We start from the raw sequence: 27,636 nt of genomic DNA, 5'->3' as shown, positions 1-27,636 counted from the left end.
TGACCACACTAAAAGGGAAGACGGGGCACTAATCCAAGTATTGACTGTACACCCCAGCCTTGCTTGGGTGACATCTGGGAGGTGGGGGGAGGAGGAAATCCTGCAAACAAATCCTGATTTCATGAGGTTTGTTTTCGTACTGGTCTGGGTAAAGCAATTCTGCAACAATTTCAGACATATTATAACATTAAGCAAATGAGGAAATGTGCTGATGTTGCTAGAAGCCAGAATTTTTACAAAGGAAGGACACAAAAATATGGAATGGGGCAAGGCAAGAAAGAACCATGTGGGGATGAACTGGATTTGAAGACACTGGTGTGAACTCATGATTTCAAAATATGTTTATGTGTGTGTACGTGTATATGTAAGTATGCATACAAGTGTGTCCTCTGTGTGTTCATACGTGTACTTACATGTATATATTTCCTAGCTCTGTTTCTTGGAAGGGTCTAGAAGCTAAGACATCCCAGGAGACAGGAGACATTTAGCGCCCTGATTGTGGTCTCTAAAGCCATTTCCCACGAAAGGGAACCAGGGCTCCTCAAAGAAATGACTGATTCTAGAGCCAGGTCAGGTTAGTTACAAGCTGAGGCAAGAATACCTTGCTGTGACACAAAGTAAAAACTCACTCAAAAAATGAGAGGGTATGTCACAAGGACAGAGGAGCCAACTTGAAAGGCCAAATCTGATATAATTAGAGCACCAAAATAATTATAGTAATGAAGCCATCGAAAAAAATAGGAATTTGTGGTAGACAGAATGATGGTAGACAGAAAGATGTCCACACCCTTATCCCTGAAACCTGTTCATTTGTTACCTTACACAGCAAAAGGGATTTTGTAGATGTGATTAAGTTAAGGAACTTGAGGTGTTTATCCTGGATTATACAGGTGGGCCCAATGTAAAATCAAAGGTCCCTGACAAGAGGGCCAGAGTCAGAGAAGAAGATGTGACAACAAAAGCAGAGGTGAGAGAGAGAGAGGGGAGAGAGAGATTTGAAGGTACTACACTGCCAGCTTCGAAGATGGAGGAAGGGGTCACAGCCAAGGAATGCAGGCAGCTCTTAGAAGCTGGAAAAGCCAAACAAACAAACAAACAAACAACCAGATTTTCTCCTTAGATCCTCTAAAAGGAACACAGGTAGGCTGACATCTTGCTTGTAGCCCCAAAGACCCATTCTGTACTTCTGACCTACAGAATTCTAAAATAATAAATCTGTGTTTTTTTAAGCCACTAAATTTGTGGTAATTTGTTATAGCAGCTACAGGAAACTAATACAGAATACAAGTCCATGTCAATGATACATAGATATGCTAATTCATATCAGTTAACTTCATTTAAAAAATAGGCTTAAAAAAATAGGCTTACATTAAGCTCTAAACATTTTATTAGAAAAAATTTTCCATATCTATGTAAACTTTTTAATATAACACAAAGATGTACTAATCCTAAGTATATAACTTAGTTAACTTTCACAATATGAACACACTCATATTACCAGCACCCAGATTAAAAAAAAAAAAAAAAGGCACTTCCAGGACATTTTGGACAAAGCCCCCTTGCAAACCCTTAATTGCCCCAAGGGTATCCACTAACCTGACTTGTAACTGATTAGTTTTCTCTGTTTTTAAACTTAATGCAAATCGATCATGTTATTTCATATTTGTTATCTTTGTCACAGATTAACTTTGTGAGATTTATCCATGTTCTTAAGTGTAACTACAGATCGTTCATTTTCCTTGCTGCACAGTATTCTATTGCATGACCAAATCATAGTTTACTTACCCATTAGATTGTTGATTGGCATTTGGATAGTTTCCCATTTGGGGCTATGAGCATCCTCTATGTGTATATGGGTGAACGAACATACGCTTGCATTTCTATTGAATGTATATTTATAGGTGAAATTGCTGAGTCATAATGTATTTATGTTTACTTTCAGTAGCTACTACCAAACAGGTTTCCAAAGGAATTGTACCAACTTACATTCCCACTAGAAGTTTCTGAGAGTTCCATTTGCTCTACATCCTCACCAACTCTTGGTACTAACTCAAAACTTTAGTTTCATTCAAGTTAAACTACTCAATGTTTATTCGCCTCCAGCCTTCAGTTTAAAAACTTACAAAAGGACAGGCTTTTCATTAAAGAAGGTATTATGGCTTAGCTTAAAGCCATGGCTTAAGATTTTATGGTTTTTAAAGTTTAAACAGATTATATTTTAGGCAACTTATGTATATTACTGTTAGAAATTTCTAATAAAGAATCATCTTTATTTTCCCCTTTGCTATTAATAACATTTTTTTTGAAACCACCATGAATGGGAACAAATTCTCTGTACAAACCAAATCATTATGGTATTTCTAACTGCTCTGCAAGCCACACTGATAATTTCCAACTATGAGGCACTAAATGATCTCAACTATGGGAAAGAATGCGAGTTAACTATCTGTGCTCGGCAAGAATTAAGTGCATGTAACCACTTCCATATAACAAAGTACTGACCAGTACCCTTGAATACAGTTTGTGCTAACATTTCCAACAATGTGATACCCTTTGCGGTGCTGGATCTTCAATTTCACGTATTCCAGTCATGCTCAACAAGAGGTAATTAGAGGGTTTCCCATGAGTTACAGCATTAAAAAAATATTTTTTAGGAAGTCCATGAGTTACAATGATAGCTTTCCTATAGTAACACAGGCTGTCCTTGCAATGATTATTATGGTAGCACTTCATGATTAGAAAGTAAACTAATTAAATGTCTCATTAAATATAAGTATAGACATTTGTAAATACTGGATCTTAACAAATTATCCATGGGGTTACTGCTCATTAAGGAAAAGAATTAATAAGCAACACTCAAGCAAGTAGTATCTCAATGGAAGACTGAGAAATCATTGCTAAGAAAGTGACCATAACAAACAGGCTTTCTGGCAATAGTGAGTATGGTTATTTGGATTAATTCTCTCACTGAAAATTCACAATGAAAAATTGCCAGATAAAATATCAACAAACAAAACCTTAAAATATTTAAGACCTGAAAAGGCAGTGGGGGAGCCTTCCTACCAATTTCTGAATGAAAGCCTTAACTAGAGAGTTGAGTAGAACATATGAGCATGGAACTGACAGCGCTCTGGAGGCATTTACCAATACCACAAACACAAGGCTCCGATGGAGGCCAGTGGGACCAGAGAGACAGGGGTCTGAGCTCACGTCTGCCCAGCGTGTGGAGTTTTGGGAGTCTTCTACACGGAGCTGGGCACTTTGGGGCAGGTGTGGGGATGATACCCTCAGAGTTAGGAAAACCAGATCTAGTCACCAACCCCTCCACATAAATTCACACTCCTGGGAACTGCTGAGAAGGCTGCCCTGAGAAGTTATGCTCTCAGACCTACGGTCTCAGGAATTTTCACACTGGGTACAAATGACCGTGGTCTGAGGTAGCCCTGGCTGGCAGGGCCCCAACAAACATGAAGCCTCTTGGAGGAGGGAACATCCACACTAGGCTTGAGGAAATGCCCACAAACAGATTTCAAGTCCCATGACCAACACGCAGTAAACGTTAACAAGGTGTGCAAGAAAACAAGACGAAGTGGGTATGAGCAAGATATAACAGACACCACATCACAGTCTTCTGACACTGAAATTATGAGACACTGTAAAATAACTACATCTAACAAATGTGAATAAACAAAGCACAAACTGGGAAATAACTATACGGAAGAGGAAATTATAAAAAGCAATACAGTAGATTGAATAAAACAGACAAGCAGAATTTCTAGTGACAACATAACTTCTACACGTGAAAAACAACCAAAATTTAAAACATTGTGGATGTATTTGGCACCAGACTGAACACAGAAGACAGAAACAGAGCAAAATTAACCACAATATAACTGAGAGAGAAAGGGTGAAATATACAGAAAGACAGTAAGAAGTATAGAAAATACAGTGAGAAAGTTTAATATACACGGGATCTGAGCTGCTAAAAGGAGACGGAGCAGGGGAGAGAGAAGATAAGCAGAGATGAGGGTTGAGAATTTTGCAACGTTGAAGAAAAAGGGACAATCCACAGATTCAAAAAGTACACAGAATCCTCAGCAGAATATACAAAAAGAAGTTCATATTTAGTCATGACACAGTGAGTCTATAGAAACCAAAGGCCCTCCCCCCTCCACCCCAGAAAAAGTCTTAGGAGGAAACAAGGAACAGAGAGACACATTATCTTCACAGGAAAAACCGATTATCAGTGAACTTCTCAATAGCAACAACCGAGAACATAAGATAATGAAATAGTATCTTCACAGTACTAAACAACAACAAAAGTTAACTGCCAACCTAGAATTCAACACTCAGAAAAAAAAAAAATCTACCTCAAGAAACAATGACTTTGGGACTTCCCTGGTGGTCCAGTGGTTAAGACTCCGTGCTCCCAATATAGGGGGCCTGGGTTTCAATCCAGGGTCAGGGAACTAGGTCCTGCATGCTGCAACTAAAAGGTCCCGTATGCCGCAACTAAGACCCGACGCAGCCAAATAAAATAAATAAATATTTGGGGAAAAACAAAAAGAAACAATGACTTTATCAGACAGAGTTTGCCACCAGTTCACCCAAAGCTAAGGAAAACTGTGAAGGATGAATGTCAGTCAGAAATAAGTGAACCCAGATGGAAGGACTGAGAAGTAAGAAAGAAAGAAAAGCAAGAAAAGTAGTAAATATGGGGGCAAAGGCAAATGAACATATTATAGTAGTAATAATGAGTATTCTTTTATCATTTCATAACAAAAGGGAGTTAAAAAGAGAGAGAAACAAGACAGACTTTAAAATATCAAAAAATATATATATGTATCAGGTAAAAGTTACATATATATCATGAGAGGACTAAATGGAGTTGAGTAGGCTATGGCCTGTATTTTACTTAAAGAAAAGATCATTTCTTTTTAAGTTCAGCTTTTGCTACCAACCTTACATAGAGAAAAAAAAATGCAGAAAAAAGTTAGCCAACAGAAAAGAAAGATAAGAAAGTAGAAGTAGGAAAAGAGAAAATATGTACGACAAAGCTTGAAAGAAGATGGTGGAATGAATCTAAATATACTAACAATTACAGTAAATGTAAATGGAGTACATGTTCCAGGGAAAAGTCAAATTAGATTTTTTTAAGTACTATATGATATTTACTTGACACAGATCTAAACATAAGGACAGAGAGATGTTGAAAGGAAAAGAATGAGAGAAGATGTATCAGGAAGCAAGCAGGTATGATTATATTAAGCTGGGATGAAACAGATCTTAAGACAAAAACATTACTAGAAAATAAAGGTCACTTTACAATGAGAAAAAGGTCAATTTCATAAAATGGCACAATAATTTTAAATTTGCATGCACCTAATAATATGGCTTCAAAATATATAAAACAAAAACTACAGAACTACACAAGAATAAACAAATTCATAGTAGCCTTAAAGGAGATTTAGAAACACTTCTCTTAGTAACTTCTAGGACAAACAGACAAAAATTTAAAAAGATAGAAAAGATTTGAACAAGATAGCTAATAAATTTAACCTAACAGACATATAACTGAATACTGCACCTAAGAATTGCAAAATACCTATTCTTTCCAAACACATACAGAACATCTACCAAAAAGTTTTGTACTGGACTATGAAGCAAGCCTTAATAAATTTCAATAGACTGAAATTAGAGTATTGCTCTAACTTCAATGCGATTAAGTCAGAAATCAATTATTAAAAAAAACTAAAAAGTGCCCATATGTTTGAAAATTTATTTATCTTAATAACCCATGAATGAAAGCAAATATTTTAACTGAAATATACCAAAAATGCTACATACCAACATTTGTGGAATGCAGCTAAAGCAGTATTTAGGAGGGAGACACAATCTTCAATGCATATGTTAGAAAGGAAGAAATATTTTTAAAAATCAACTATTTATCTCAAAAAGTTAGGAAAAGAATGCAGAATAAATCCAAAGAAAGGAGAAAGGAAGCCAACAGAACAGAAATTAACAAAATTAGAACAAAATTAAGCAAACAGAACAGAAACTAATAAAAGAGAAAAGAAACATATAGTATGTAGGAGATTAGCAAAACCGAACACTGGCTGGCTCTTTGATAAAGTCAGTAAAACTAAGAAACCTCTAGTTAGATTGTTCAAGAGAAGAAAAAGAAGGAATAACAGTAAATAGCAAATATTTTTAAAGGATATATTATTAGATTACACAAACACTAAGAAAAATTGGCAAGAAAATACTATGAACTTCTTTATGCCAATAAATTTGAAAAACTACACAAGAAAACCAAAATCTTAGAAAGACGTGGACAAGCATGTCATAAAAGATTATTCCCAAAGGGCCAGTAAACAGTTGAAAAACCACTCAGCCTCATAAGTAGTCTTGACTATACAATTTAAAACTATGGTGAAACATCACTATACACCCATTCATTTAAAAGGCTGAAATAACAAGAATTGGGAAGAACGAGGACATGAGGTCCTGCAGTGCTGCTGTGAAAGTAAACTGGCACCCCCTCTCTGGAAAACACAATGTCACTTTCTAGACAAACTGAGTTTGCATATTTCCTATAACCACTAATTCCGTTCCTATGTATGTACCCCAGAAATAATGCATGCTTATGTGGAGCAAAATACATAAACAAGAATATCTATAGCAGTATTGTTTGTAAATGCCAAATACTAGACATAGCCTAATGTCTATCAAGGATAAATAAGTAAACTGTGATATTTCATATACTCAGGTTTCTACAATGGGACACTATACACTCATGAAGAATAAAAGCACAAAGATACTTAACAACATGGATGTTACAAACACTGAGCAAAAAAAACAAGTCACAAATGAATACATACCGTATTGAAACAAACAGCAAAAGCAGGCAAAACCAGCCTATATTGTTTAAGAATGCAGGCACAGGCCCACAAAGGAACACACAGGCATGATTACTATGAAAGTCAGGACAGTGGTCCCCTCTCCAGGGAGGAAAGGATTTGTGATTGAGGGGACTTCGGGGCTCAGAATGGTAACATTCTGTTTTGTTTTTCTTTTTTAACTGGGTGGTGATTTCTTGAGCACTTGCTTTACAACTAGTCATCAAACTACACACACGTTAATACACTTTTCTGTACTTTATATTTTATAATAAAATATATTGAAAAGAAAACAACCATAAAGGGCTGGTAGACATTTCCTACCCTCAAAAAATAATTATCCCCTCTCTCTTGAGAATGTATCATTAAAGTCCTAAGCTGCCATGTAAGAAGTCGGGCCACCCTGAAGTCTCCCTGCTGGAGACACCCACAGAGATGGAGAGAGATGCCTGCAGAGTCCCCGCTGGAGGCAGACATGTGAGGGAGTGACCTTCAGATGATTCCAGCCCCAGGCACCACTGACTGGAACCTCCTGAAAGACCCTGACTGAGAACTGCCTTGCTGACCTAAGTCAACCCCTAGAACCAGGAGAGAGAATACGAAAATGATTGCTGTGGTCCTCGTCTTACCTGGCTCCTTTTCTTGAGGGCTTTCTGCTGATGAGAACGTAGTCACAAAACTTTCCTCCCTCCTCTAAAGTCATCGCTCAGCTCACCTAAGGATCACCCTAAGGCATAGGTTCTCAAATGGGGGCAATTTCGCTGCCCAGAAGACATCTGGCAATGTGTAGAGACCCTTTCGGTTGTTGCAGCCGAGGGGGGCTGGACTGGGTGCTACCCTCATGTACTATGTATAGGCCAGGGATGTTGCTAAACATCTACAATGCCCAGGACATGCCCCAAAGCAAGGAACTGCCCATCGCCAAATGCCCACAGTCCAAGGTTGAGAAACTCTGTGCTAAGAGTCTTCGCTGTTGGTTACAACCAATAATCAGGCAAGGAGTAAGAAGGAGCACACTGGGGGTAAGGTGTGGACCAGAAGGGAAAGGGAATAATGAGCAAAGAACCACCAGAAACAAGTCAACAAGGAAGGAAGGGATTTCTTATGTTCATCCTGTCAAGGGGCAACTTTTCTCAATGGTTATTTCACGTGAGGAACATATACGAACCAAGCACATGTCAACTAGTCTCTTTATATACGGAATTACCAAGTAAACAAAGAAGTATCTTTCTCCAAAGTTGCCAGAACTGACCGTAGAGCAATAGTCTTTCAATAAAACAGGATACTGTATCACTGCTTCAAAAGTCGACAGGGTGATCTTGATAAATTCTTCTGATGCCATCAGTCCTAGAAATACAGTTAATTATTATAGATGTTTATTTATATGTCCAAAATCATAATATCAGAATACCTCAAGTACAGATGTAAAATGTCCCATGGTCTACTCACCTACAGCTCCATCTATGTTAGTTTCTCCTGAGTCTACTGATTTAATATGACTCTGTAAAAAATAAAAACGTTAATAAATAGAGATTTTAAAATAGCTCTGATATAAGAATCATGCACAGAAAAAACTGAATATATGATCCTATAGATGTTCACCATGATGAACTCCAGGCAGTAGGGATCAAGTGATTTTTATCTTCGCATTATATTTTTCTACAGTTTCTAAATTTCATGCGATAAGTAGGCATTAATTTCTTTACCCAGAAGCGGAAAGATAATATTTTTAGAAAGTCTCTTGATGGAGTTAATGCACAAAAGTCATTAGAAATTTTTTTTAAAACTTGGATAATTCTAAACTACACATGAATGGTAACTGCAAATAAATAATATTTATAAGACAGTCCTTAAAAAACAGTAACATTTTGCCCAAAACTCTCTCTATCATTCTTAATGAAATAACTCATGGAAGGCATTAAGTACTATATACATATTATGAACACTATAATCATAGCTTTGAAACATGATCATATGAATAGTATATATACACTATAAACTATAATCATTTTTAAATATACAAATCACTACCAGTGAGATGAAATGTTAAAATAAAATCAATAGCAATATAAGCACAGAAAGGTCAACCTGGTAAAGTGAGGATAATCCAGTTGACACCTAAACCATTTCCAACGTGCCACACTTACTCACGCAGTACATTGGGACATTAGTGAGGATGGCACTGAATCAGGAGCAACAGTCATCTCAAAGGGAGGTCAAGCTTTAGCTACCCTGAGCATCAGTACTGCATCAAGATGCAGCAGTTAAAGGCCTGTCTTCAAAATTCACCACTGTTCTGAGACCCTCCTACATACTTTGTACCCCAACCCCAACTCCCTTAACTGTGCCCCACACACCATGCCCATGCCTCCCTGTGGGACGACCCCCAACAATGTTTCAGAGGCAGGCCTGAGCAGCTCAGCTGTGAACAACCTGGGGTGAACCTCCCAGACCCCAAGTGAGTGCTCCGAACAGAAGGGGTGCTCTGTGAACATGATGTGAATGAAACCATCACTGCCCCGGCTAATAACAGGCGGAGCACCTGTGCTGGTGATGCACGGAGACACTGCAGCTGAGTGCCTGCCCCAGCTCACAAAATAATACATATATCATATTTTAGATATGATAACAAATAGCAAATAAAATATAAGATAGCCTTGGAATAAAAACTAATTATGTCAGCAATTAGCCTGGAGCGGAAAATATCAATAGATCTCATTATAATCCAATGATTTTCTTAAAATTTTTGGTACATATAAAAGACTATAGAGTGTCTTTGTCCCCATGGTAAACCACAGCCACCCCCCTACTTCTGCAGGAGACCCTCCAACACTAGTAGCATGTGGGATCTTAGTTCCCAGACCAGGGATCGAACCTGCAGCGCCTGTATTGGAAGCGCAGAGTCTTAATCACTGGACTGTCAAGAACATGAGATTTTTTCCCAATCTTTAATGTGAGAACTAGGTAGAGCTTCTGGAGGTAAAACCCACAAAGTGTCCCCTACCTTAGACTGAGCCCCCAGGAGTTTTCAACTCTCAAGCTGGTTCATGCTGACTCTCCAATAATTCATCACAATCACTAAAGTGTTCCTACCAGTTTATTATGAAACACACAATCAGGAAATATATCAGTTTGTTTCCTTTAAAAAATGAGCTAGAGATAGCCTCATCCACCAGAGGGCAGACAGCAGAAACAAGAAGAACTACAATCCTGCAGCCTGTGGAACGAAAACCACATTCACAGAAAGACAGACAGGATGAAAAGGCAGAGGGCTATGTACCAGATGAAGGAACGAGATAAAACTCCAGAAAAACAACTAAATGAAGTGGAGATAGGCAACCTTCCAGAAAAAGAATTCAGAATAAAGATAGTGAAGATGATCCAGGACCTCGGAAAAAGAATGGACGCAAAAATCGACAAGATGCAAGAAATGTTTAACAAAGACCTAGAAGAATTAAAGAACAAACAAACAGAGATGAACAATACAATACCTGAAATGAAAACTACACTAGAAGGAATCAGTAGCAGAATAACTGAGGCAGAAGAATGGATAAGTGACCTGGAAGACAGAATGGTGGAATTCACTGCTGTGGAACAGAATAAAGAAAAAAGAATGAAAAGAAATGAAGACAGCCTAAGAGACCTCTGGGACAACATTAAACGCAACAACATTCGCATCATAGGGGTCCCAGAAGGAGAAGAGAGAGAGAAAGGACCCGAGGAAATACTTGAAGAGATTATAGTCGAAAACTTCCCTAACATGGGAAAGGAAATAGCCACCCAGGTCCAGGGAGTGCACAAAGTCCCATACAGGATAAACCCAAGGAGAAACACGCCAAGACACATAGTAATCAAACTGGCAAAAATTAAAGACAAAGAAAAATTATTGAAAGCAGCAAGGGAAAAATGACAAATAACATACAAGGGAACTCCCATAAGGTTAACAGCTGATTTCTCAGCAGAAACTCTACAAGCCAGAAGGGAGTGGCATGATATACTTAAAGTGATGAAAGGGAAGAAACTACAACCAAGATAACTCCACCCAGCAAGGATCTTATTCAGATTTGATGGAGAAATCAAAAGCTTTACAGACAAGCAAAAGCTAAGAGAATTAAGAAACACCAAACCAGCTCTACAACAAGTGCTAAAGGAACTTCTCTAAGTGGGAAACACAAGAGAAGAAAAGGACCTACGAAAACAAACCCCAGGGCTTCTCTGGTGGCTTAGTGGTTGAGAGTCCGCCTGCCGATGCAGGGGACACGGGTTCGTGACCTGGTCCGGGAAGATTCCACATGCCGTGAAGCAGCTAGGCCCGTGAGCCATGGCCGCTGAGCCTGCGCGTCCAGAACCTGTGCTCCGCAACGGGAGAGGCCACAACAGTGAGAGGCCCGCGTACCACAAAACAAAAACAAACCCCAAACAATTAAGAAAATGGTCATAGGAACATACATATCAATAATTACCTTAAACGTCAATGGATTAAATGTTCCAACCAAAAGACACAGACTCACTGAATGGATAAAAAAATCAAGACCCATGTATATGCTGGCTAAAAGAAACCTTCTTCAGACCTAGGGACACATACAGACTGAGAGTGAGGGGATGGAAAAAGGTATTCCATGCAAATGGAAATCAAAAGAAAGCTGGAGTAGCAATGCTCATATCAGATAAAATAGACTTTAAAATAAAGAATGTTACAAGAGACAAGGAAGGACACTACATAATGATCAAGGGATCAATCCAAGAAGAAGATATAACAATTATAAATATATATGCACCCAACATAGGAGCACCTCAATACATAAGGCAACTGATAACAGCTATAAAAGACAAAATCGAGAGTAATCTCCAAAATATATAAACAGCTCATGCAGCTCAATATTAAAGAAACAAACAACCCAATCCAAAAATGTGCAGAAGACCTAAATAGACATTTCTCCAAAGAAGACATACAGAAGGCCAAGAAGCACATGAAAAGCTGCTCAACATCACTAATGATTAGAGAAATGCAAATCAACACTACAATGAGGTATCACCTCACACCAGTGAGAATGGGCATCATCAGAAAATCTACAAACAACAAATGCTGGAGAGGGTGTGGAGAAAAGAGAACCCTCTTGTACTGCTGGTTGGAATGTAAATTGATACAGCCACTATGGAGAACAGCATGGAGGTTCCTTAAAAAACTAAAAATAGAATTACCATGTGATCCAGCAATCCCACTACTGGGCATATACCCAGAGAAAACCATAATTCAAAAAGACACACGCACCCCAATGTTCACTGCAGCACTATTTACAATAGCCAGGTCATGGAAGCAACCTAAATGCCCATCGACAGACGAATGGATAAAGAAGATGTGGTACATATATACAATGGAATATTACTCAGCCACAAAAAGGAACGAAATTGGGTTATTTGTTGAGACGTCGATGGATCTAGAGACTATCATACAGAGTGAAGTAAGTCAGAAAGAGAAAAACAAACATCATATATTAACGCACGTATGTGGAACCTAGAAAAATAGTACAGATGAACCGGTTTGCAGGGCAGAAATTGAGACACAGATGTAGAGAACAAACGTATGGACACCAAGGGGGGAAAGCAGTGGGGGGTGGGGGGGTGGGGTGATGAATTGGGAGATTAGGATTGATATGTATACACTGATGTGTATAAAATGGATGACTAACAAGAAACTGCTGTATAAAAAAATAAAATTCAAAAATTCAAAAAACAAGACTATATATAACATACACAAAAGAAGATATATAGATAGATTTTATGTTATAAAGAATAAAGACTCTTAAACCTACCATTCGAGTTAAGAACTAAGATATTCCCAATTCTTTGCATGAGCTTCCCACATCCCACCTGCCTGTCATTCCTCCAGAGATAACCACTGCCATGAATTTATCATTTCCTCAGCATTTCTTAATAGTTTTACCACATATACATATGTCTCTAAATACTATTTTTGTTTCAGTATTTTTAAACTTAACTGAAATGATATCAAACTGTATACACTTCATACAGATGGGACAGTATGTAGCCATTAAAATGTGAAAAAAGGGCTTCCCTGGTGGCGCGGTGGTTGAGAGTCCGCCTGCCAATGCAGGGGACACGGGTTCATGCCCCGGTCCGGGAAGATCCCACATGCCGCAGAGCAGCTGGGCCCGTGAGCCATGGCCGCTGAGCCTGTGCGTCCGGAGCCTGTGCTCCGCAACGGGAGAGGCCACAACAGTGAGAGGCCCACGTACCGCAAAAAAAAAAAAAAAAAATGTGAAAAAAAATTTAAGATACGGGAAAATAGTTATGATACAATGTTAAATGGAAAAAAGAATACAAATCTATATATACTCAACATAGTTTCAACCACATGTATTGGTATAAGTCATATACATATCTTATATATACATACGTAGATTTCTACACACAAATGCATATACATGAAAACACTAAGTAAACAACAATATGTTAACAATGGTTGTTAACGACTGATAGTTATAGGTGATATTTTTCTTCCAATATCACTATAATTTTCTACATTTTCTTTAATAAGCATATATCTTATAAATGCTTGAATTCTCTTTTTCAGTCTATAACTAAAACAAAAAAGACTAACAACGAAATAACATAATAAATAATAAAAAGAGGCACTGTAAGCTTTTCGTAATAATTTGGCTGAAATAATTTCATAAAATTTCAACATGGGCACATAACTTTGGCTGAATAAATATGGATTTGATGTTGAAAAGAGTTCATAAAAAGATGTCTTTTGACTTCAATAAATCTACTTAAATGTCAATAGCTTACTTAAGTAAAGAAAGAAAAGGGAGAACAGTATTTATAGTATGATCTTTCTATATAATTTTTTAAAGAATATATAGATAATATACAAACATAGATGTGAACAAAAATTTTCGAGGAAGAAATCACAGGAACCACTCGCAGAGGCTCCCTTTGGGGAGGACTACTGGCCCAGGAGGTACGCTTTCACTATTCATTTTCTGCTTTTCTGCACTGTTGGAATTTTCTAGCTATGCACATGCATTCATTTTTTTTCTGTTTTAACAGCGACAAGGGTTTTCTAGATGGTGAAACTATAGGATTCTTTCAATTTATTTTCTTCCTTATACTTCCCCAGTTTAATTTAAAAAAAAAAATCCCTACTGAATGTTTCATTGATTTACCAATTTAAATCTCTTTGGATCTATTCCTTCTTTTTCATTCTCAGTGTAATAGGAATTAATCAGGTGAGAGTGAGGACAGGGCAGGAGGCATTGCAGATTCAAGGAGAGGAGGGAACGTATGAAGAGTCATCTAGGTGAGCGTGAAGGTGTATAAATTAGGAAAAGGAACTAGATGTCCCAGTCTGCAGAGAGGGCTTGTTTGAGATGAGCAGTCATGAATTTAAAGTGAGACCAGCTATTTTCGTCGTGTTTTCCTCTAGCCATACTTAGTCACTCAAAGCAGGGGTGGGGTAGGTAGAGAATTAAACTGAACGAGGACTTGGGTTTGCCAGAGGAGGACAACGGAGGAAGAGACAGGAGAGGGATTACGGGTGTGTGTGGCAGGGATAGGGGTTGAACCAGGGACTCTAAGGGGAGTAAAGAGAAAAGTCACTGGGCCCAGGGAGGGCAGGATGGTGAGTGCAAAGTGGTAAAAGGCCAATTTAAGTCTCAGAGGAATTAAAAGGCTGTTGGAGATGGGGAGCAGGGCTAGAGAGCTGAAAATTAGGTGTGGGAGCCAGAGAGCAGTGACGCTGAATATAAGGCCATGGGTGGAGGGAACTGAGGGAGGGAAAGACAAGCTCATGGGGAGAGAGGTGGTTGAGGAGCTGAGAGGCTGAGATGTTGGAAGGATCCTCCCTAGGGATACCCGATTCTCTAAGAATGACAGTGAGCCCAGTGCTAAAAGACTCTGAGCGAGAAGCAATGACCCAGAAAAATCTGGAGATGACCACAGTACATGGGGCATCTTCTAAGGGCGTGAGCTTCAAAGCTGGGAGTTTAGCAGGGGAACAAATAGGATGGGCACTTACTGTGGGGCAAAAAAATGGCCCTATCTAGAGAGAAAAAGGGAAAGCTGTGTCTCCAGGGCAGACCAGTGCCCTGCATTACTATCCAGTACTTCAGAGAAGCTGAGAATAAGCTCTCAAAGCAAGGTGGGTATATCAATTCGGGGTCTGTATTAAAAAAAAAAAGAAAGAAAGAAAGAAAAGAAAAGAGAAAAGGAAAAAACCTTACAACAAGAACATTCGTGTGGCAATGAGTAAGTATATAGTCAGCAGAAACGAACACACCATTGTAAAGCAATTATACTCCAATAAAGATGTTTAAAAAAATAATTATATAGTATATTTTTAAAAAAATACAGAAGTACACTCTCTCTGCTTTATCTGCTACAAGTGAAGTCACAATCTATCAACAAAACAACATTCACTTAAAATAAAAATCTGCAGGGAATTCCCTGGCAGTCCAGTGGTTAGGACTCAGAGCTTCCACTGCAGGGGGCACGGGTTCAATCCCTGGTCAGTGAACTAAGATCCCGCAACCTGCACAGTGCAGCCAAAACAATAAAATAAAATAAATAAAAATCTGCAGAGGGCAGAAGTATGTCTTTTAATAATCATCCCAATGCCCAGGATGAGTGAAGATTTATCAATGACAGAGATTGTAATTATATTCTTATGTGAAAAATCACAATAATTTTATCATTTCTTTCATTTGAAAATCTGAATTTTGATGTCTTTTTGTAGAAAACTATAACCACCACACAACCACTGTACTTTTATAAACTGATGAGGCCAGAACTTAAGAACAAAGTCCTCTTCCTCAGCTCATTAATCAAGAGCACTTTCAGAAGGACACAAGAAACACAGTGAACATAAGGATAATACACATCATGAGTTCTCAAACAGATTTCCTTCCTGTCATTACTTCCTGTTTCTCAGCCCAATTCAACGGAGGCTCGAAAGAACTACAGTGAAATTAACCACAGAACTTCCTCATAGCACTTCCCTAGATGCTTCCCTGCTAAAAGTATCCCTAGGTACTTTTTTTTTTTTTTTTTTAAACTGGAGAGGGAGGCAGATACAATGGCACATTGCTTCTGCCAATAAGAAGTGAAAATAGAAATTATCAGCTATGTAGTTCTCTTTGGCCTGGACCCTTTGAAAGCTTAATAATGGTTTAAAAGTGCCCTGTTAAATTGCTTCCAAACACTTGCCTCTTTAAAACATAAGGAGACCAAAACTTCATTTTACTTGGGGAAGAAGAAGTGTTTACAAAAAGTTAATTCCTCTACTCATGCCTCCATCTAAGAAGTACCCTGAATTTTTCTACCAAAAAGATAAAAGATGTCTATAGGTTAACAGGCAAACCATGCCTGGTGCCAGTAGGAAAACGGAAGCCAATGGGAAACACAATTCCAATGCCCCCTCCGGCCTGTGCCGTCAGGAGCCTTCTAATGAGGGGAGATCATACCACCTGAGGCAGGCCAGCAGTTCCTGGAGAGCTCCTTCAGCAGAAGTCAAGTATACAGCTACTAAAGGTGGACCAAGCTTGGATACCTCAAAGTAAGGTGTATTTTTTAAATATAAAAGGACAACAGGCCTGCCATAATACAGTAGCTACTCAACCAGACACATTTTGAGAAACACTAAAACTAATCATTTACCTCCAGGTAGAACAGCAGGGCTTTCACAACACCATGCTAAGTGTATACACATGAATGGCCTGGTCCCTCAGGCCACCAGGACGGGAGAAGCACTGTGCTCTGGCCAGTTCCACAAAGCCATTCTGCACACTGGCCTACAAACATTTATAATTGTGCAACCTTCCCACCACCACCCCCCCAGAAAAAACAAACCCAAAACCTCTCCAACAACTTCAGGAAAGCCTTGCCTATGCAAAATGTAAAGTAATTCTTTTAAAGCAGAAAACTCAAGAGGCTTTACTGTGCAAACGAACACCATGAACTTCTAAGGGGCTGTAGGCTGCCGGGGAGTTGTCTATGCCTCCAGCACCAGAGGGGCACTGTGACTTCAACAGTATTTGTGGCATCTTCTGAGTAGACTGTGAATCAACTCACAGAAGCAACATCTAACTCTCAACGGTTCATCATAACGTACACTAGAGCTGGGTGGGTAACTAAATCCAGGTCCTTGATTTTAGCCAATACTATTCTCCCTGGACTAGTGTCTCATCAGTGCCATCAACACCGAGTAAGGAAAGATGAACACACAGCTAAGGCCAAATAACAGATGAGTTAAGAAAAACAACAAAAGATTTCCGGGACTGGCCATGACTCAAACCAGGAAAATGGTCCAAAGAGAGCCAAAAGACCTTTTTCATTATGTGTATGAACTCCCAGTACTTGAGCGACATTATCAGGGGAAAGACTGCTAAAGAATTTTCAGTTATCACAATTACCTTTGAACTAGGCAAGTTATTTTCTATGCCCTGAAAGTGCTTTTGTTAAGAAAACCCACATAGAGCCCTACAGAACACCCCCAACCTTCAAAGGGTACACCCACCCCTGGGAGAAGAAGATGAGGAGGCCCTTTCTCAGTGGAAGCCGATGAGTTACATGGAGCAGATGAGGTCTCCCTAAAGTCCACAAAGACTTTTATATTGGAGGACTTTTATATTGGTAGTTCCTTGAAAACCTAAACTGTACTCAGTTAATGTAGGCCCAGAAAAGTACTACACATGAGAAAAAATAAGAGAATGAACACAATTATATCTGTCCCAAACGATCACTGTGCCAAAATATTCCAAGGTGGGCTACAAGGGCAAAATTACTCTTTTCAGGCATCAATATGTTAGTGCAGTGGAGTTACAAATATAGAATTATAGTTCTGTTAAAAATGATGCCCACATTGTCCTTTAAAACGATTAAAAAGCAAATTAAAGGAGGTGGCAGACAAAATTCTAATAATTTTCAAATTCATGAATGTACAAGGAAAATTATGTGCTTTGTAGAATTCAGGACTCAAGGATGGTAACACTTTGAAAATGAGTACAAAAGGACCTATACTGTGCTGACTAAACACACTGCTTACAAAAATCAGTGACCTCTCTTCTCAACATTCATACTTCAAAACATCATACTTCACCGTATGATGACTCTTCTAGAAAACTATATTCTCTCTTGTGGGTGGCAATCATTTTTTTTTTATTCCAAACAAGCAATAAAATTGAGATGTTTACTTCATTTTAACTAGATACCTATATGACATGGCATTTTGAAAATCTCCGTTCACTGTTTATTATTAATATCAAAGTAAGACCGAAGATGCTGTGTGACCCTTTGTACAGCTCCCCATTTTATCAATAGTACATACTGTAACTATTCCAGGCAAGGGAAAAAGATAACATAATTCACGAGCCACAACTTGAACAAAGAGGCTATTTTTTGTGAGCAAAAATCAAAGTGAAAGATAATATGATGATTTGTTTTTCATTGTTACTCATCTCTTCAAAATTAAAGGCAAGATTAAATTGAGCTCAAAAAAAAAAAAAAATTGAGCTCAAGTTAGAGAAATACCATCACAAAAAGAGATACTGCACAAAACTCAACAACGCTAGCCAAAGTAAATGACGATGCTATATTCCCAGAATTCCATTTTTTATATATGTATAAATCTGTTCTCTTTCAGATTCTTTTCCATTATAGGTTATTATAAGATACTGAATACAGTTCCCTGTGCTATACAGTAGGCCCTTTCTGGTTAACTATTTTCTAAATATTACTGTGTATATGTTAATCCCAAACTCCTGATTTATCCCTCCCTTCCCCTTTGGTAACTATAAATTTGTTTTCTATGTCTGTGATTCTGTTTCTGTTTTGTAAATAAGTTCATTTGTATCATTTTTTTTAGATTCCACATATATGCAATATCATATGATATTTGTCTGTCTGACTGACTTTGCTTAATATGATAATCTCTCTAGGTCCATCCCTGTTGCTGCAAATGGCATTATTTCATTCTTTTTTATGGCTGAGTAACACTCCATTGTATATATGTATCACATCTTCTTTATCCATTCTTCTGTCCACGGACATTTAGGTTATTTCTACGTCCTGGTTGTTGTAAACAGTGGTGCTATAAACGTAGGGGTGCACATACCAAAGTGTATCAAAGTGCACACTTTAAATATAAATATATTAAAATTTTTAATTTATTATTTTAAATTTTTTCATGATGTTTAATATCAAAATCTATGAAAATGTTTTCTATGGACTTATTTACGCTACTTTGGTCTGTCTCTGAACAAAGTGCATTATCAGGAGAGAATGTATTTTTCCTCCAAATGTCAAATTTTCTTACAGTCAACAGATAAAAATACAAAAAGGTCACTTCCCTAGAGACAAGTAAATACCACTAAGACTTTAAAATTACCTCATTCTGACACCAAATCCCACAAACAGTAGACAGCCACATTTTTATTAGGAACGTGAAGAATTCAGCATTACTCACAAGAATAGTTCCGTAACTGAAAAGGAACTCTTCCGTTACAACTTGAGGTCGAAATACCTGTGTGACGAAAGTTTCCACAGATTAAATCCCGAAAGCCATGTACAAAAGAAAAATGAAAATGTTTTGTCTGAGTTGATGTTTCTCAGCTCCAGTTTACAAAGAAGGGAGTCACATTTATATACATTTTTTCCAAACAGGATGATACCTGAGACGTTACGAGGTGAAGCACTATAGGCATGAGGGGGAGACACATCTTCAGCTGCTTCGCTTGAACTGTGGATGGGTGTTTACGACCGGAAACGTTAGCCAAGGCGTTCAGAATGTCACCTGCGAAGCACACCCCAGAGCACACGTGAGGTTAGAGACCACAGATACGTAGGGACCACTGGTTGTGGGTTGAACACTAATGGGATTGCTGAGTGAGGCAATTAATCTCCAAATAAAAGAAGTGGGTAGGAGCTGCATTGTTTTATTCACAACTCTTGACATTACAACAGAAAGTTGTGGCCTCTGGGGTCAGGATGGATATAAAATTGATCTCTCACCTAGAAATTTAAAATAGAAATGATTTTTTTCTTTTTTTTTTTGCACTTGCCAAATTTCAACCAGGGGCACTCATTACTTTTGTAAACAGAAAAAAGTTATTAAAAAATTACAAGTGAACAGATTATAGATCAGAATTTTTTAATAATAGAACAGGATGGTAGTTATAAGATATCAATTCCTAATACTTCTCATTGGATGGCAAGTCCAATAATAAATAAAACTTGTTTGTTGGATACCTGAATCCCTCATCTCCTAAGATAGGATGAGTCAGGTAATAAGAAACTCAACTATCAATTGACCAGCTCATGGCCTCTGGTTTGCAGATTTTAAAAAGGTTACAATCCAAATAAATTTTGAAATGCTCTATTTTCAGTCATTAACAGGCAAAAATCTCCCACAGTATTAGTAAGGAGCAAAAAGTTACTGTCAAATCTGCCATGAAGATATTTTCATTACTTTGACTTAATATTCTGAATTTCTGCATCTAAATATCTTTTACCGTAATGGGTTGGGTCAAATTTAACATTTTAAACATTTCTGGTTTATAGCTACATCTGCTGGAAAAGCATGGAATGAGATTTAAACTAAACGTACGCGTACGCATTCCTTAGATTATTTTCATGTCTGTAAATAACAGTGGAATAACCAATTTTGTTAGCTGTAATAAACACCCTTTGCAAATCATTATTACTTTCATCTTTTATTCAGACCAAAGAAAATTTCAAACGTTGAACTTTAATATCAAAATTCTCTAATATTAAATGTTAATGCCTATGCATTTAAAATTTTTTTAACAAAAAATAAATTTGTGGCTATAACCTGAAGGAAAAAGCTTTTCTTCAGAATTATGCAGAGAGAAATCTTGAGAAAAGTTACCTAAAATGATAGCCTAAGTCCAATTTTAACCAATTAAAACGCTTTCCTTCTATTTTCCAAAACTGCTAGATGACACTCAATGTAACCGTTAGCCTGCTCATTGCCTCATTCATGTCACTGATACAAAATAATTATGAAAACAGATAAGGCACATTCAAATTTTGAAACTACACATTCAAGACAAAGCGTCATTGCACTCGCCTGAAAAAAAAAAAAACCGGCAAGAACAAAAAAAGAACGGATGCCTAAATGCCAAGTCGCAGAAAGGTAAGCAGCAAGGGGCCTGAGGACGAGGCTCCAATTTACCCAGGATTCGTGGCAGTTCCTGCACGATGTGACAGGTGAGCAGGTCCAGGCATTTGGACAGGTACTCATTGCCGCTTTGCTGTTCCTTGCCTGGAGTGGTCTTTCTGCTGTCTCTCTCGATGTACATCAGCAGTCTACACACAGCAAAATGCAAAAGATTACCTCTCATGATAAAACAGTTGATAGCACCTGCCCGAACATGCCACCAAGGCAAGTGTTTCCAGGGGGCACAGTCCCCATCTTGTTGACATTTAGATTTGGAGCAACTTGTCAAGCACAGTCTATTTTTGCCTTCGAAAAATCGAAACATTTATGCAGAGAGAAAATAAGGCAACTTTGAATCTCTCTGCCAATGTATTACAAAACAATGCCCTGACTTCATTTGCCTCCGGCCCATGAAAGGAAACCACATTCTTCAGATGACAGATGAAAGGCAAACAAAAGCGACTGGAGAGAAGAGGGCTTTGGTGTTCTGAAGATTCAACGTAGAACCACAAGTTGTCTGCACTTGTGTTGGTCATCAGTCTTAAACTTGCTCTGAACCCCAGGCAAGTCACATAAATTCCAGTTCTTTCATTAAATGGTGTATATAAATCCAAAGAAAAAGTTTCACTTCAGCACTGGGTGATATAGATAGCAGACACTATTTGAACATCTGGATTTCACGTGCCCTTTTGTCCACTGGTTTTATGAAATCTGTCTCAATAAACTTATTTCTTCTTCAAACAATTGGCATTTATTAAATATTAATCTCTGAACCAACTGCCTCCAATCCAGAGCTAGGGGACATACTGAACCATCAGTCTGGTTACTTAGGGTATTGTTGAAAAGTTTTAGGCCCACATTTCCTTCCCTTTGCTGGACCCACTCCCCAAGTTCCTAGTCCCCGAAACCCTAAAAGGCAATGAGTCCCCTGACTTCAAAGGCCCCTTTACAGCAATCTCCCTTGCTGGACTCCCTTGCCATTATCCATCTCTCCAGCTCTGTTGCAATCACTCATCCCATCCAACTTCTACTTCTCAGAACTTCCAAAAATTCCCACTATAAACCAGAAAGGGGTGGTTCTGGACACAATACACATACGTAACGTACACTGAAATCTTAACACTTAGCATTTACGTGGTTCTCTTAGTAGATTTATGCAGCCTTTTGCCTTCCTGCTTATTATTTTTTGGAGCCCTATTAGTAAAACACCTGGGAATGAAACCAAATCAGAAGTTTGGTTAGTTGACACCTGTTCCATCAGCCCAGCTAAGGAGCGGGACCAGAAAATACCATCTTCCTTTTCGGTTCCCCAAGATGGGTCGCGATATCTCCCTGCCCAGTCTCGCCATCTGCTGAACAGCTTTTCCAACATTAAAGATTCCGGCATTTAACTGCATCCCCTCCAAGCTAAGTATTACAAACATGCCCTCTGACCATAATCTGCTCTTATTCCTACTTGCACGATCTTCCACTGTGACAGTTCTTCAGCCTGCTGGGAACTTCCACTAATTAAATCCATGACATCTTCTCCCAGTCCATCAGCACTTCTTCACTTACACTCTTGCCCTCTTTCTTTTCTTTGCACCCATGTAGCCAAATGATTTGGATGAATCCAATGATCTATATACTTTCTGTACATCTGCAGAGAGGCTGCTCAAGTTAAATATGGGGCAGATTCACTCTATTGTAAATGCATGTCACCAATACTCAGCGGCACTGGACAGTACCAGCGACCCAACTACATTTCGCTGGTCGACTTATTCAGTCTAGCTTCAAATTTTTCTTCTCTTTATACCCTGAAATCTCCATCCTCTCATGAGACCTCAGTGAGTGCTTTTGCCTCCTACTGTAGAGAGAAAATAGAGAGCATCATGAAAAAAACTCTTCTTCCTAATTCTCAGTATACTGTGTGTCCTATCCTAGGCTCCGTTCCTCCCATCACAACTGCAGACCTCTCTCTCCTTCCAACTGTGCTTTGGATCACATTCCCTTCCACTTTCTCAGAACCTTAAAACTGCCAATTACTCGTTTTCTGCTTTTATATATTCACTCTCTCCCATTTAACAAAACGCTTTTCACATCCTTCTACAAACTGCCCCGTTGCCTCTCTCTTCCCTTTCTCGGTAAAACCTCTTAAAAGAGAAATCTACACCTTGTATCTCCATTTTTCCTCCTAACTTCCTCAACCCACCACAATCTGCTCTCACTCCCATCACTTGCTCTGAGGTCACCAACAACCTCCATGACATCAAAGCCAATGGACACCTGTCTGCCTTCACCTGTCTGAACAATTCAGCAGGGTTCAATACACCTGCCACTCCTGCTTGTCTATACATCATGACAGCATACAGTTCTAGTTTCCTTCTCTGTGTCTTTTGTTGGTTCATGCTCCTAAATGCTCAAATCTATCAAAACTCAGTTCTGGGTCCACTACTCTTTCCTTTGTACCCATCTCACGCAGGTCATCTCATCCCCACCCATGATTTAATTTACCACCTATCTACACAGACATTTTCCAGTCACCTATGTACAGCCCAAACCTGGTGTCTCAAGCTACAGACCTGTACATTCAACTGCTGACTTGATTTGACATCTGCTTTTGCTTGTCTCAAAGGCATTCCTAACTCTACAGATCCCCAAAAAACACCATTATCATCCCAACAAAACTGGTTGTCTTTCAGAATATAATATTCCACCATACAGCGCCACTCTCTACCAGCCAGACACCCAGGAGTCATCCTTCTCACCTCCCTTTCTCTCACTTCCCACACCAAGTCAATCATTAAATACTCCTTAAACCATTACACTTTTCCACTCCTCACCAAATGCAAGCTTCCAAATTCCCTTCTCCTTCTTCTCCCACCAGAGCCTCCTAGTTGGCCTACCTGCTTCTACTCTAACCCTTACACACCTTACATCTAAACTGATCTTGTCCACCACCTTGCTCCCATGTTTAAAACCCTTCAGTGGAACCCCACTCTTCTTAACATGGGAGTTCTTAACACTCCTTATCATAACTTACAACACTCTCAACTATCTCTCCAGCTTCCACTTGCTTTCTCTCCCCGGCAGTCATACTGTTCTTCTTACAGTCCCTCAAACTCAATACCTCCCCCAGCAACAAGGTACTGCCTCTCTGCCTGCATGGCTTTTCTCTCCACTCCTTGCCAGTGAACTCCTATACATATTTCATAATTCACTGCAGTTTTCACTGACTTCTTAAATTAAACCTATGACATTGTCTCATAGCATTAAGGCCCTTACCCAACTGCAATTTCTTGATATATTTGTTATTATCTGATAATGTTTGTCTTTCCAGTAAATTTAAAAATAGCCAAGGGCAAGGACTGTATCTGATTTTTCTCACCACAACATCATTGCACTTATGGGCATAGTTCCTGACACAAAATAAGGGCTCAATAAACATCAGCTGAATAGATACATATGGCTGTTGAGATTGCTGTAAGACTTTACCTAGTTCTCTACATCAATTCCTTGGTCCTTATTTCCCCCAAGGCCTTTTTCTTAATTCTACTGTTTGATTAGACTGCTGGATCACATAAGAAGTAAAAAAAATCTTCTGCTTAGGAAAAGGTACCATGAGCAAAACCAAGAGACAAATAAGTTGGGGAAAACTATGTCCCCCATTTGGTCATCAATAGATAAATGGATAAAAAAAGATGTGGTGTATACATGCAATGGAATTATCATTGCTTTGCAACACAAGGATGGAACTTAAGGACATTATGCTAAGTTAAAATAAGCCAGACAGAGAAAGATAAACACTGCATGGTATTACTTATATGTGGAATCTAAAAAAAAAGTCAAACTCATAGAAAACTAAGAATAGAAAAGTGGTTGCCAGGGATTGGGGTAAATAGTGAGAAGCTGGTATAAGGGTACAAAACTTTAAGCTACAAGATGAATAAGGTCTGAGGGTCTAACGTAAAACCTGGTGACTATAATTGAGAACACTGTATTATACGGTTCAAATTTGCTAAGAGTAAAACTTAAATGTTCTCACCAAACACAGAAACAGAAAATATGTGAAGTGATGGATGTGTTACCTAGATGGGAGGGTCCTTTCACAATGTATGTATATATCAAAGCACCACGATGTACACTTTAAATATCTTATAATTCTATATGTCAATTATATCTCAATAAAGCTAAAAAATTTTTAAGATAAATTGGGAAAAAACATTTCCAATTCCTATTAAAATACTTGTATACATATGACACACAGCAAAAATTTGAGGTGGAAACTGTCCAGCAAAAGCGGACTGGTTAAATAAAATACAGTCCACTGTTACAATGCAGCTACCAATAAAATAAGCAAGCCTACATATATTTTGGGAAAAACGCAAGGTACGTTAAGTAAAACAAGCAAAGTTCAAAATAGCATGCTTTTGTGTAACAAGAGAGGAATATAATCTATACTCACTTTTGCTTGGATTTAAAAAAAAATTCTGGAAGGATGAATAAGCAAGTAATAATAATGCTTTATTTCGTATGGTGGTAATCTGGGGCTGTGGAGCATGAGGTGTAATTTCTTACTTTTTGAATTTTTCTGGATTATGAACCATGAGTAGGAGTTATCTATTCAAAACTTAAGCTAAAATGTTTTGAAAACATGAAGTAGTATCATTGTTCTACACAGTCAACTTTTTAAAACAAATTTTTAGGTGATGTAATGCTCAATTACACAGGATACGCTACCAGGTGATAAATGCCGTGTGCCCTGCAAACAGACTACCACTTTCTGTAAGAGCTATAGACCTCCATCTTCTCACTGTGCCAAGAGTCAGGCTGACTTTAAAAAAGAGGTAAATCAACAGCAATACCACACCAGTACCCCAAAACTTTATTACAGCCTGTGCCCCATTATGATTTCTAGGTTATTTTTCTCCTTTCCTTCAGTAGGGTCGTTCTTTTAACTTGATAATATTGACAGAGATTTCAACAAATCTGGCTATAATTCCCACCCTAGCACTTTCTAACAGCGTGATCTTGAACAAATCTCTTAAGCTCACACAGGCTCTGGGTGCGCAGGCCTGGCAGCCATGGCTCATGGGCCTAGCTGCTCCACGGCATGCAGGATCCTCCCGGACCGGGGCACAAACCCGTGTCCCCTGCATCCGCAGGCGGACTCTCAACCACTGCACCACCAGAGAAGCCCAAATTTCTTAAGCTCTTTAAAGCTTCAGTTTTCTAATTATAAATGGGATGAACTTATTTACAAAACAGAAACAGACTCACAGATATAGAAAACAAACTTACAGCTACCAAAGGGGGAAGGGGAGAGAGGGATAAATTGAGAGTATGGGATTAACAGATACACACTACTATGTATAAAACAGATAAACAACAAGGACTCACTGTGTAGCAGAGGGAACTATATTCAGTATCTTATAATAAACTACAGCAGAATTGAAAAAATACAGATATACATATACATGTATAACTCACTTTGCTGTACACCTGAAACTAGCACAATACTGTAAATCAACTATACTTCAATTAAAAAAAAAGAAATGGAACCTCAAATGTCCCACTTCACAACACTGCCAAATGGTTTCCCCAAATGGTTGTCCCAATTACTCCCACCAGCAGTGTACAAGTCCCCCTGAGCAACCACCTCACCCATATCTAGTAGTATCCAATTTTTACTCATTTATGTCTTGTGGTGTTAATGTGAACTTTAGTAATTATTAATATGGTAAGCATATTCTGTTACTTCTTTGTTGTTCATATTTTCTCTTTTGTGCAATACCTGTTCCGGTCTTTTGCACATTCTCCCACGGGTTATTGATCTTTTGTTATTGACTTGGAGGCATTATTTATATGATCCAGAACTGTCCCTCTTCCCCTTCCTTTTTTTTTTTTTTTCTTCTTTCTCTTTCTTCTCCTTTGAGTGTCTTTCACACAGAAGTCTTCAATCCACTGGAAACCGATTCATCATATGGATTTCAGAAGAAATCTAATTCCACTGTTTTTCCAAGTAGATAACCACTTGCCCTGGTACCACGCATTGAAAAGATACTTCTAAAAACTAAGGGTGAAGGAAAAGGAGCAAAAATACAAATATTTGGCAAAATCTGATTAAAAAGTGTTTGATGTTTAGATTACCTCCTCTACCCAGTGAATCTAGGTGACTACTGCCAGACTTGCACACAGGTGGAAGTCTGGAGATGTATTCTCTAAAGAAAGTCAAACAGAAAGTTTCTACACTAGGAGAAAGCAAACCAAGTCGAAGAGGGAGCCACCAGGGGAATTCCCCGTCGGTCCAGTGGTTAAGACTCTGTGTTTTCATCGCCGAGGGCACAGGTTCAATCCCTGGTAGAGGAACTAAGATTCCACAAGCCACATGGCACAGCCAAAAAAAAAAGGAGGTGGCCACCAAACAAAACCAGGAGACTAGGTGAATTTCTGCACAATGAATACTAGAACTTCCAGCCACCTTCCCCAGGGTGGCTCCCCAGACCCAGGCAGCCAGGTCCCTGCCCTCCAGGCTGACACCTGCAACGCACTTCGGTGAAA

General features: G+C 38.6%; 1 protein-coding gene across 4 annotated transcripts in view; it reads right to left on the bottom strand.

Annotated features, from left to right (window-relative positions):
• ULK4 (unc-51 like kinase 4) overlaps window positions 1-27,636 on the bottom strand; it is a 518,420-nt gene that overhangs the window by 347,506 nt on the left and 143,278 nt on the right. For all 4 annotated transcript variants that reach the window (XM_067753978.1, XM_067753980.1, XM_067753979.1 and 1 more), the window contains 5 exons: window positions 21,112-21,245; window positions 19,589-19,710; window positions 19,384-19,440; window positions 8,349-8,400; window positions 8,152-8,246 (listed from right to left, as the gene is read on the bottom strand). In XM_067753978.1, the coding sequence (XP_067610079.1) occupies window positions 8,152-8,246; window positions 8,349-8,400; window positions 19,384-19,440; window positions 19,589-19,710; window positions 21,112-21,245 (460 nt within the window). The remainder of the gene's footprint in view (window positions 1-8,151; window positions 8,247-8,348; window positions 8,401-19,383; window positions 19,441-19,588; window positions 19,711-21,111; window positions 21,246-27,636) is intronic.

The sequence above is a fragment of the Pseudorca crassidens genome, chromosome 10, assembly GCF_039906515.1.
Source record: "Pseudorca crassidens isolate mPseCra1 chromosome 10, mPseCra1.hap1, whole genome shotgun sequence".
In the NCBI taxonomy this organism is placed as follows: Eukaryota; Metazoa; Chordata; class Mammalia; order Artiodactyla; family Delphinidae; genus Pseudorca; species Pseudorca crassidens.
Note: the sequence above shows the minus strand (reverse complement) of the source record. Positions and strands in the feature narration are given on the sequence as shown.